Genomic DNA, 12745 nt, shown 5'->3' on the forward strand with positions numbered 1-12745 from the left:
ATACTTGCTTTGACTGGCTATAATGAACAGCCTGTGTCATTGTCTACCATAAAATAAAAGGATGTCTTTTCTCAATATCAGCAAGGTAGGCTTTCCAGTAGTTTTTTGACTTTCATTTGTACTTCCAGAAATCCGATTTTCTGTGTAAATTATTTTTTGAGTGCTCTGTCTATAATTGCTTGGTTCCATTAACGAGGAATCTTACACCATTTCGATGAGTGGCATTTTGAAAGGGTGTGATACATGGGAGTCAGATTGTCTTGGGCTAAGCTGAAGGGTGGACTGTTCTGTGAAAGGTTAGCCACTGTTGTATGAAAACTAAATGAATTTTGAAACAATGCTTAAAAAACAAGTAATGATTATAATTTAAAATTCTCTAACAGAAAACAGTTTCTGTTAAAGTACTTCAGAGGATTTTTTGTGACGCTGTTGAGCTTATCTATGTCTTAGTTTCTCCAATTTATAATGAAATTACTTCCTTATCTTTGTAAAGTGTAACCAGAGTAAATCTTTGGTAAACGAACCCCTATATTTTACATCATTAATTTACAGAGTTTAGCTGGTTTTCCTAATGCTGTTCTAAATGTATTCAACCTTGAAATGAGAAATGGGCCTGGATCTATATTCTTATAGTTCTACAATTTTAATCTTGATTTCACTGGAGTAAATAAAGAGTGACATAATTGTACTGCTGTAATTGTACTGGTGAAAAACTGCCATAAATGAGATCAAAATTCAGACCTATACATCCTCTTTGAGGTTTGAAATCCAAAGGTAAACTTTTTCATTCACATGTTTTTATTTATTTCAGTGTAGAATTTGGGCTTGAAGCTCCACTTGGATTTGAAACTGTGCCTCTTCTTTGCTAATTAAATGGGATGAGTTGACTCTAGTTAGCCTGATCCAATATAGCTGCTAAACACATTCATGTCCTAGAAAAAACTAGCAAGCTTGTCTTGAATTTATATTTGTTGAAGCTTGTGACTGTCTTCTGCAGAAGGAAGAAGCAATTATAAGACAAAAGATGCTACCAGAGTTAGGACCATATGGAAAGTCAAAGCAAGACTAGTGTAAGGGAGAGTTCATCTTCAAACTGATAGCAGATGCAAAGGCTCAACACTGGCTGCTTTGTGGCTTGGCATGCAAGGTGAGAGAGAGTTAACAGATAGCTAGGGAAATACAGTGAATATGTCCCAAAGGAAAACCTTGCAAAGCAACTTCTTTGTATATTGTGGAAATCATAATGAAGGAATATATTTCCTTCTGTCTTGGTCTTCTGTGGTCCTCTCCTTTGTGAAAGGAAAGCAGGACCATCTGGGGCAATCATGCTTACTTATGCATACCTGGAATTTTTTTGTTAATATACCCACTTAGTAAAAATAACCCCAAAAGGTCTTGAGTATCAACTCAGTGTTTGGTCAAAGAGGCAACAGTTTTTAAATATTGAATTCTTGTAGACGTGTGTTGTATTTCCTAGGAAGAACAGACACAAACTGTTGCGGGAGTGGGTCTGGAGAAGGACAGCGAGGCTGGTGAAGGGTCTGGAGCACAAGTCCTGTGAGGAGCAGCTGAGGGAGCTGGGGTTGTTTAGCCTGGAGAAAACGAGGCTCAAGGGAGACCTTATTATGGAGACCTTATTGGTCTCTACAACTACCTGAAAGGAGGCTGTAGCCAGGTGGTGGTTGGCCTCTTCTCCCAGGCAGCCAGCAATAGGAAAAGAGGACACAGTCCTTAACTGCACCAGGGGAGGTTTAAGCTGAACATTAGAGAGAAGTTCTTCACTGAAAGAGTGAATAGGCATTGGAATGGATTGCCCAGGGATGTGGTGGAGTCACTGTCCCTGGAAGTGTTTAATGAAACACTGGATTTGGCACTTAGTGCCATGATTGAGTTTATATGGTTGTGTTAGGTCATAGGTTGGACTCAGTGATCTCAGAGGTCTTTTCCAACCTAATTGAGTCTGTGATTCTGTGAAACCAGACATCCCAAAATGTTCCTGTTTTTGTATGGAGAGGTTGAGAAAGGGAAGGGATGTTTGCTTTTGGTTGCTGTCATTTTCTGACTGCCTCGTTTTATCTCTTCTGGCTCCCTGCATGTAATTGTGATCCAGTTCTGCTCCCTTTGGAATTTATGGCAGGCTTCTTCTTGACAGCAGTGGGTTGGAGGTATTTTTGGCTCTGGACATTTTAGTTCTAATGTCCTGACAAAATTCCAATACATGTAATCATGTTTTGGCAGACTGAATTCTGCCTTTATTAATTTTAATAATTATTTGTATTTTCACAGAAACTAGAAATTCTAGTCAGTCATGATGCTAAGAGCTTTACTCTCATGAAAGAATTGTATGTGCCTGTTGATCTGGAATTATTTTGCCTGGAAGATGGACACATAGATGATGGCACTCACTTTTTGCTTAGAGGATGAATGGGGTCTTAATTGCAAGTAATCTTTCACAGAAAGCTATGGAAGCACATTTTCAGATGTTGTCTGTATTGTGCTATGATATGTACTATAGAGATACCTGTGGTAGCCACTAGTTTAGCAATCTGTTTTCAGCCGACTCAGGAAGTATGTTCTGTGGATGTACTTATCAATGCAATTTTTCTAAAAAAAACCCAACAAACCAAAGAAAAAAACCACAATCAAACATAAGACACCCCCCGCCCTCCTCTACCCACTCCCCCACCCCTCCAGGAAAATAAAAATCTGAACAAACAGAATAAAACGAAAGGGTAGGAGCAAGCATTATATTTTTGGTGATATGTTACACACTTCAGTGTTTAGATTTCTGAACAATTACAGAAAGGAAAATGCTTTTCTGATTTCAGCAGTAAAATTGGTTTTTTTCTATTGAATGACTAACTGCAAAGTACGGAATAGAGCTATGGGGAAATTAAGGACTTTATCAATATGAGTTGTCCTTTCTCTCCCATCACAAGGATGTTTCAGACTGCTAAATGAATTTAAAGTGCAAAGTTTGCCATGACTGAGGCTGTTATGAATTGCTGTGCTATTAGCAACCAGGCAACACCCATAGTAACTGCCATTCTCTAGTGATTTTTCTTGAATCTAAGCAAGAGATTTTTTTTCTTTTAAACTCATAAATACATAAACACCACAATCAATATTTTGTTTTTCTAATCTTTTTTTTTTTTCAAAGCAAACACTCTATAGGTCATCTTTGTATATCACAGAGATGCTTACTAAGATTGAAAAGCTTAAAATAAGGCAGTGAATTCCTTCCAGATGGGCAGAAGCCAACCTGCCCTCCTGAACCCTGCATGACTACCTGGGAAGTGTCTTGGCATTTCTGGCCATACTTTCTTAACCATACTTTCAAGGAATGTGATTTATGGGACATGTTGAGCCAGAGCCCTCAGAGAAAGTAGTATTTATAGCAGTATATTCTGTTATGCTAACTGAGCTGAATTAAGCTGAAAAAACTATGATTGTAAAAAATCAGGTATTTGAATCATTACTGGATGACATGACCTTTTCAATGTAGTTTGTACCTTTTATATCATATTTATATTTATGCCATACTTAGGATTAGTGTGTATATAGATAGGTAGATAAGTATTCTTTTGTAAATATAATGTTAGAAATGTCCATGTCACAGAGCTTGTGGCACCTGTTCTTGTGTTCTAAACATCACTGGAGTCTTGTAATGATACCAGTGTTGCTATGCTACAGAAGTGTTTTTCTGCTAGAGATGTTGCCTTCAGGTGTCACAGGGATACTATCAATAGAAAAAAAATACCTCTAGATAAATAGTTGCTAGTTAGGAATGCAGGCATATACTAGTAAAAACTGTATGGGGTGTTTATGATTTTATCTAAATAAATATGTTTGCTTGCATGATCATTATCTCTCTGTCATTAGGGGTAAACTTGATAAAACTTGTGTTGATATGCCTGAATATATATCTCTTAGGCAGTTGAAGAAATCTGTGTTTAATCCTATCAGAGATTTGAAGGAAGAAACAACTACTGTTAGCTGTGGCTTCTGCAGCTTCTCTTCTTCTGACAGATGTTGACTGACGAAGGGGTGTATAGTGTACATTCAAAACTCAGCAAATAAAGCAGACCAGAATTTTACAGCTTTGCTTCTTAAAAAAAATAAAAATAAGTCCAGTTATTTTAGAAAGTTCTACTAGTGACTTTTATCAATATCCTTTCAAAGAACTCCAGTATTTCCAATAATATTGAGCACAGTTTCAATATAAAAGAAAAACATTTTTATTCATATTCTCATGGTTGAAGTCCTTTGAGCTACATCTTTTTACAGAAACGGAAGGTTTGTGTATCTGATAATCCATCTGTCTATGCACATGTGAGTGGTGTATGGGTGTTAGAGAAAAAGATACCTATAATAATGAAATTGCCTGTATCATAGCATATATGCACACATTTCTGACAGATTCTTAATCCTTAGAAATGTTGAAAGCTGAATATTGTTAACATATTTATAGTGCAATATGTGATGTTTACTAGATCAAACATTATTTTACTGAGATGCTTATGTAATATAAAAGGTAAGGTCTGGATACAGTGCAGAGCTGTATGCATATGTTCACAATAATATATAGTGTTTTTATGTTATCAGCATATTATTAAGCTGAACTGTTTTCTGATTGTATAAACAATGATTCTTTATCTGAATATCAAGTATGAATAGAGAACATGAGTTGTACTTGTTATATCTGTATTTGTTAATACTTCCCTCTGCTCTTTTCAATTTAAGGTTGCCTTTGCCTCCTGGAGCATTCTCAGGTCTTTGGGAAAATAAAGAAACATTCCAGAAGTTATATTTCCAAAAATTTCCAGTAAGAATTATGAAATAAATTATATACATTTTTAGTAATTCTGCAGAACTGAATGATAACAGATTTAACCTGGATAACAGTTTATCATAAATTTTCATATCTTAATTTAATTTCTTTGATATATGTGCATACAATTAAAAGCATTTCAAGGTAAAACTTTTTTCATCTGTAATTTAAGCCCTTAGACATACTGTGGGTTTTTTAAGATCTGAAACAGAAGAAGTAAACCTCAAGCTTCTGAGCCAAAAAGTCATTTTATGTCATTTGATCTAATAAAACATATAAGCCTGTGACCTTCGTCTAGCATAGCTTCAAATATACTAATCCTGTTGACATGCAGTCATGCTAGCTTGGTATCAGTCCAAAATACACACTTGTCCACTGTGCACCTAAATATATTGGAGGCTCCTTACTTTATTAGTTATGTTTCCTTGTCAGATGAACTATCCAAGGATTGGCTTCCTCCTTTCCTTGTAGAAATAACTAGATTGGTCCTATACAAATGTTCAGAATGGAAGGTTTAGATCAATAAAAGTAAATGAGTGAATTAGTCAGGCAAATTATTTCCTGTGTGCAGTTGCTTCACGATGATGATGTATGTTTGGATACAGCAAACAGGAATATCTTTAGGACAATTGACAACTGGTTATTATATTGTAACAGTTCCATTCTCCTTGTGTGGATCCAGGCAACATCCTTCTCCAAGCTGTCAGGAATCAAAGTAAGCAGAGTTGGAAAGAAATCCAGGTTTATCTATTGTCTTCTGTTCTGTATTAACAAAGTCTACAAAACTCTTATGGAAAGGAGCTGCACGGCATATTATGACAGAAAAATAGTGAAAAATATTACAGAATTAAATCTTTCAAGCACCAAAAGCATATTTAATGTGGAAAAGGGGTGATTGTTGTTGTTGTTGTCGATTTCATGGTAAATTCATGGGTATTCCTAGTACTCTTTTTGAATTTATTTTTTATTGTGTCATGTTTAGGGATATTATGATACTATGGATGCTGGCTATATGGATGAAGATGGCTATTTATATGTCCTGTCTCGAGCTGATGATGTGATCAATGTTGCTGGACACAGAATTTCAGCAGGTGCGATTGAAGAGGTTAGCATTGCTTGACAAGAAAATAGAAGAGTGAAAGTTGAATAGAACAAGCTGAGACTGAAAATCTCACAAAATCTCTCATTTTCTTTCTGCTCTTTTTGTTTGCATTTCCACTGGTACTTTTAACCACAACATTTCCTATTTCAGGTTTTTCCTATTAAGGTGCTTTCCAGAACATAATAAATTTAGTCAGTAATAAGCAGTTTGTACCATGGGATTGATGAGACAGACGTATGGGAAGCATAGCTGTTAGCTCTGATAACGTATTTGTTTGGGAATATGTTAAGATAATGTAGAGTCAGTGTGCCAAGTAGTTTCACCAAATACTGTAGTAACTGAGGAGTAGAAACTTTTATTCCTAAAATACAGTGCTCAGTGTTGGCTGAATTCTTTTCACATAGACTCGCATTTCTTGATTTGAAGACTTTCCTTCCCATTTTCTTGACAGCTGTTTTGTCTCTTACTGTATGAGCAGTGCTAAATGAACAATGAAAATGTCTGTAAAAAAACCTGCTGTTAAGTTGAAAGTCATTAATGTCATACCTATGCAACTCAAAAAAATTGAAAATAGTGCAGTTCATAATAGTGTCTGAATTTCATATCATTGTTCACTCACCTCTCTGGAACTGCTGTGATTGATTGCCAGTTACAAATTTCCTTGATGACATATCAATTGCTTATTCAGGGAGTATAGGAAAAGGTGTGCTGGGCATGTACAAAATAAAAATACACTTATAAGAACTGTGAATTTAACTGTTCACTGAATCAAAAACTAGTAATTTTTCTGTTTGTAATGTCTGTTAGGCTAGCCACTATGTTTTTTAAAGGCTAGGAAACTTAGAATAGAAGAAATTCTGATTACACAGAAGTGAACAAATTCAGATAAATATAGTCAATCCATTGAGAACTGGTCAGCGAGGGAGCTGAATGAGCTGCTGCCCTGACTCGCATAAAGGTGGCTTTTAGTCTGCTTAACCCTCTTTCCCTTAGAAGTCAGGTTTTTGTATTGCCCTGCTAAAGTGCAGCAGGGATTCTCAGTCCCTCAGAGTCTGAGCTGGACATTGTTTCTTTGCTAAAGCCTTAATCTGAAACTACTATAACAAATGATGAATTGAATCACGTCCTCTGTTGTATTACCTTTGTATCCATCATACCGAGCTCAGTGTCTGTCTGTCTGCTAGTTAGGCCTTTCCCCTAGAGACATAAAAATGTTTCATCACTCTGACATTCTAGAAGCTTTTCTATTCACCTTTTGAACAAAGCTAGAAACCAAGAGTGGTGTTAATGTATGCACAGCATAGTTAAATGGGAAAGCATTAAGAATACCACAATTAGCTTCTCAGTAAGATCAGTAAATACAGAGTTAGAGGTTCATTGAATCGCCATCTAATTAAGTGACAGTAACCTTGTCGAGCAAGTATATTATCTGCATTTACATTATAGCTGCATTACAAGCATAACAAGTTTTTTGCTAATGCTTTGACTAAGTATTTCAGCTTTATTATGTTCTAAACAATTAGTTTCTTTTTCTAAGGTATCTATTAATACCACTGGAGCTCCATGTTTGCGCAATGCAGTAGGTGTTGTGTTTACTTTGCCAGTCAGTGAAGGGTAGCTATTATGGTAGCCTCAGCTTGTCTTGGTCTATCTGACTCTTGTCTGTAAATCTATGGTGTCCCTCCCTGCCCGTTTCTGAAAAACACCTAAATTGAATCTTGACTGTCTGAGGCAACAGACTTTAAATTGAGGAATTTAGCATGAGAAATCCTTTCCTTTGCATCCATCCTTGTGCCCAGTGATCATTCCAGGAAAGCCATTTCACTTCAAGTTTTTTATTACTTTTAAACAATTTTTAAATGTCTAGTGCTAATTCTGTTATTTTCAGTTGTTTTACAAAGTTTGATAATTTTCAAATTAGTACTTACTAATTTTTTTAGTATTTCCTAATTACTAATTTCAATCATTTGAAGTTAGCATTTGAAAAGTTGATAGCATTTTGGATAGACTGAAGAAAAATACTACAGTAACTGCAATATTCCAGCTAACCGTCAGATTCTTATGAATAAGTGACAGTCTGGAATGGCCAAAACAAGCTGGCAATACTTAAATCTCTACCTTAGGGGTCCTGTTGATGCCTGGCAGGTAATTATGGTATTTAATGGTAATGTGAGGTTACTGCAGACCTTTTTCCTATGTTATTATGGAAAACAGTACTGTAGTTTTAGACCTTACTGTCTACTTTTCCATAATTCATTGGGTTTTTCTTTTCTTTCCTTTCCTTTTTTTTTCCTTTCCTTTTGTTGTTGTTGTTGTTATATATGTCTCTCAAGTTTATGTGGCCAGGGTCAAGAGGTCAGAACAGGAGAAAAATGCATTATTGAGGCTTGGCCTAGAAGTGACCAAAGTGCATTAAGTGTATGTGATGCATTGAAATACCACAGAGATTTGGAGTTGCGTAAGAATTCATTCCTGTATGATTTGTCAGTGTGGTTACAATGACTTCTGTAAAATTAAGCTATACCTGAATTCAAATGTATAGGTATATATTTAGCTTCAGGTTTTTATCTAGCAGGCTCCTCTGCCCTTCTAATTCTGGGGTAAGCCCAGACCTCTGTTTTATATGTAACTTGTGCACATCCTATTTAATTCCTGTGAAAAAATATATAGTTTCAAAAGCTGTGCATAAATGTTCATGCTTTTCTACTTTGATAGACCATGCATCTACTATTAAGGTCAGTGTTTTCCATTTACCCTTTTTCTAGAATGGGTTACTTCTAGGATCATAGTTCATGAAGTGACTGACAAACAAAGTGTGCTAGAAACAGTTTGATCTTGGTGTATGTTGTAGTGTATCTTGGTGTAGTGACCATGACACATAGAGCCAGTTTCTCCTTTCTGACTGTAATGCCCAAGGATGGTGAAATCTGTTTCGAGGATGGGTTATAGGAAACCCTTTGAATTGTTCCTTCCCCATTGGTTTCACAAACAGGTCAACAACAGCTTTCCTTTTGTTAATTGGAACAACAGTGATTCAGCTTTCCATTTCTTCAGGTTTTTTCTCTGTCTTCTTTGTACTTTTCCTGTCTTCCTCATTCGCATACCATTGTATGAGTAGCCAGTAGAAATGATTCCTACTTAATAAAAACAACCAAAAAAGGCCTTTTTACTTAAAATTTAGTTAGTCATCCCATTGCCTTAGATTTTGGCAACACAGTATGTGAAGTTCAGTTATTAGCAAGAACATAGCCCTTGTATGCACAGTCACATGATGTGGCCTCTGTGTAGGGTAATGTTTAGGTTCTCTGTAGTTCGGTCCAGAGGACTGAAAAGTGCTCAAAGCACTGTTGACAGCAAGATGCCCCAAGGCATACTGATAGCTACATGAAATTAGCCAGTTACTTTGGAAGAGGATTCACAGTTCCTGGCATCTTAAGCCCAGCTTTGTCCCAGACTCAGTGACACAGTCTTGGTACGTACTGAGACATCTTGGTGACTGTTTTCCAGGAAGTGAGAACCTCAGCTAGCTAATTGGAAGGAAGAGAGAATGTCTTACTTTTTTTAACTAAATGAAAATTTGGAGTATTTTTGTCAATGTGTTATTGTGTAACGTGTTGGGAAGGAGGGGGGCTCTGGTTTAATTGCTTTTTATGTCTCAGGAGGCTGAGACCTAATGGTTCCAAGAGAGTGAGCTGAGCTAGGCTGGCTGCAAGCTGAGACTAGGCCTGTATTTTGCCTTGGTTGAAACTATGCCTTTACAGCAGCAAAGAATAAAAAAGATAAGAGTTAGAATAAACCAATATGACTTTATAGCTCAGTAGTAGGAGTGCTTCTGTAGTTTTGGTCCTTAATCCACTCATTTAACTCCATGTTAATTGTAATGTTAGACTACTGTTATTTGTTCCAGCAAAGATCTCACTAAAAAAACAAAGATGTGATACTCTCCCAAAGAAATTACCTTTGGTTTGTTCTAGATTTCTGTCTTGTGCTTCCGTAGTTCTTACTTCTTGTGTTTGTTTGAGAAATACATGTAACTGTGTGTATGAAAGTATACTCATGTACATCTGCAACACATGTAATTGAAATCCTCAGGTGTACTGACTAAATACCTTTTGCTGTCAAAATGTAAGAAGTAACTATGTTAAATATCCATGACTGTGGAATTTTTTCACTGAATGTCCATCTATTATATTATTAGTTCTCTTTACTTCTGTTTTCTGTCCCTCAGTGTATTCTCTTCCATCCCGCTGTGGCGGACTGTGCTGTTGTGGGCCAGGAGGATCCTTTAAAAGGACATGTTCCATTTGCGCTGTGTGTACTGAGACAAGGTGAGAGCTCACTGATACTGATGTCACTAAGACTTGCAAAAGTCTCAGAAAAGGTAAAGGATATGACTTTCTTCACCAGGTATAAAGACAGAAAAGAATACGATTTTGAATGAGATTGTTGAGCGAGTTCGAACTAACATTGGCCCTGTAGCAGCTTTCCAGAAGGGGATGTTTGTGAAACAGCTACCAAAAACACGCTCTGGCAAGATACCACGTTCGGCTCTTTCTGCACTTGTCAGTGGAAAGCCATACAAGGCAAGTTGGAGATGTGTGCTTTCATGAATTAGGCGCACGTGCACACCTGAAGGCACAATGTTATGGTTTTAATTCTCTTGACTGTTCTGTAACTGGTCCATGACTTTAGGTAGTATGTTATATTTTATTTCTACTGTGACTTACCCAAAAGGTTTTTATGCTCCAGAGCTTTCCAGGTACTTTTTTGTTGATTGCTTTTGAAGGCTAGATTTGAAGAATCTCTGAATGAAATTCTGTCTACTCTCACATGCTTCTATATATTCTTCCTTTTCAGATAACACCAACCATTGAAGATGCTAGCGTGTTTAAACATATTGAAGAACTGCTAAAGAAAAATTAAATTGGATAATACATCAATAACAAACATTTTAATTACAGAAGTACAAAGAGACTTTCTGTCTGTTAAGATTATCACATTTTAAAAACTAGTCATGATTTGGAACAAAATGTTTTTACTGCAGAAACATTACTGTGTTCTTTACCATCTTGTCACAGCCAATGACACATAGTAAAGTCTCTGCATGTTGTGAATATATGCTGGTTATTAAGATGGCTAAGAATTGCACATAGAATTCATACATTTCTATAGTCTTAAAGGGGAGGAGTGATGAGATTATCTGTATGATGTCATGTAACCTTTCATTTCAATCTGTTTTTGTATAATGTGACCAGTAACTTGAGTTTGAATACAACAGTTTACAAAAAGTAAGTCATGAGGACAGCAATAAACAGGAATTTAATTGTGAAAATTGTTGAAGACATAAATTGTTCTCACTTGTAAATTTGAAGCCTTTACATCTTTTAAATTTTTCTAAAATTAAAAATTTTAAAATTAATTTTCTTGATTCCACTGATTTCTTTTTTTTCCTAAGACTTTCTGCTATAAATTAGATTCCTATAATTTTTTTACTCAATAAGTTTCTGAAATGTCTTTTTTGTAGAATGATAAATAATTTCTGGCTTTCAAATATGTGAAAATCCTCATTTGTCTGCTCAATAATACACACGATTTTAAATAAAGGCAGGCATTTACTCTTTGCATTTTCTGATAATTTTCTTGTTAAAAAAATACCGTATGATAAGGATAACCAGAATGTGCTTTTGCCGAGGTATATATAACCAAGAAATTTAGCAAATACAGATACTAAGCAGCTTATCCTGGAATTTATAGGCCATTTCAGAATAGTTACAAGGTTCTTAACAAGCCAGGGGATGGAGGATACACTCTCTACATACTTCTTAAGCTGCAGGTTTTTAATTGAACAATAAAGGTAAAAATGCTTTAAAAAGTATACATATACAGAAACAATAAGCCATACATAAATTCAGATGATGTTGGTATATAAGAGAGGTCCTCAAAAGAGTCCAGAAATACTGTTGTGTGCTGGTGGATAGAGTTAAGGATGATATCGCTGTAAAGTGATGAAATAAACCAACAGATTGATGTAGGACATAAAAGGTGATAGATAGGTGCTACTTACTGTGAGCCATACCCTGATGGTGCCTTGTGCCTGTGATCTTTTGTAGAGTTGGTGAGCTCTACTAGTTGCATAAGAACTATATAAAATGTTCCTGTGTTTTTTCACTTGGGACTGCATACAGCACAGCCAGTCATGTTGAAACAGGTCATACAGTCATATAATAGAACAGCCTCGTTTGAGTCTGTGCTGTACTTGTTTTTTGCCAAGTCATTGTATAAGGTAGCCCACCTCAACCCTGCCGCCCCCGCTCAGTTATTCAATTTAGTTGAAAATCTCAATCTGAACAGAGGGTAAAACATGTTGTGAGAGACTGGACTGTAAATGCTAATGGCTCTAAGAATCAGCAGGGTGCTTTGCTAACGGTGCTGTATTTCTGGGGCAAAATAACTTCAGCTTTGGTCACAAGATCTGGCTCATTCTTTTCCCCAACACATCTCATTTAACCCCATCCCCTAAATTTTAGTGTGGGCTATGACAATGTGGGCTGCAAAAGAAATTCTGTAAAATGTGAGCGGGTGTTTACAAGGAAACGTGTATTCATATGATACTGCAACCACTGCTAATGGTGTTTGCATTATTTTACTTTGTGATATTCTACACTAAAATAATCCAGAAGGAGGCTGAGGGAGGAGGGGGAGAAAGAACATCAGCAACGATGTCGGTCAAACCCGAGGAACTGTATTTACAGGAGCCTTGGCTTTATATAGTTATAACCCTGCCATTATATCACACCCATCAGCAAGTTCAC

At 36.3% G+C, this 12745-nt stretch overlaps 1 protein-coding gene across 1 annotated transcript in view; it reads left to right on the top strand.

The window, feature by feature from the left end:
* Positions 1-11557, top strand: part of ACSS3 (acyl-CoA synthetase short-chain family member 3) — an 84613-nt gene extending 73056 nt beyond the window's left edge. Inside the window, exons 12-16 of the mRNA XM_017804253.1 lie at positions 4744-4825; positions 5814-5936; positions 10162-10261; positions 10341-10516; positions 10791-11557. Coding sequence (XP_017659742.1) covers positions 4744-4825; positions 5814-5936; positions 10162-10261; positions 10341-10516; positions 10791-10856 — 547 coding nt within the window. The 3' untranslated portion in view covers positions 10857-11557. The remainder of the gene's footprint in view (positions 1-4743; positions 4826-5813; positions 5937-10161; positions 10262-10340; positions 10517-10790) is intronic.
* The last annotated feature ends 1188 nt before the right edge of the window (positions 11558-12745 follow it).

The sequence above is a fragment of the Lepidothrix coronata genome, unplaced genomic scaffold (genome assembly GCF_001604755.1).
Source record: "Lepidothrix coronata isolate B3197 unplaced genomic scaffold, Lepidothrix_coronata-1.0 Scaffold9, whole genome shotgun sequence".
In the NCBI taxonomy this organism is placed as follows: Eukaryota; Metazoa; Chordata; class Aves; order Passeriformes; family Pipridae; genus Lepidothrix; species Lepidothrix coronata.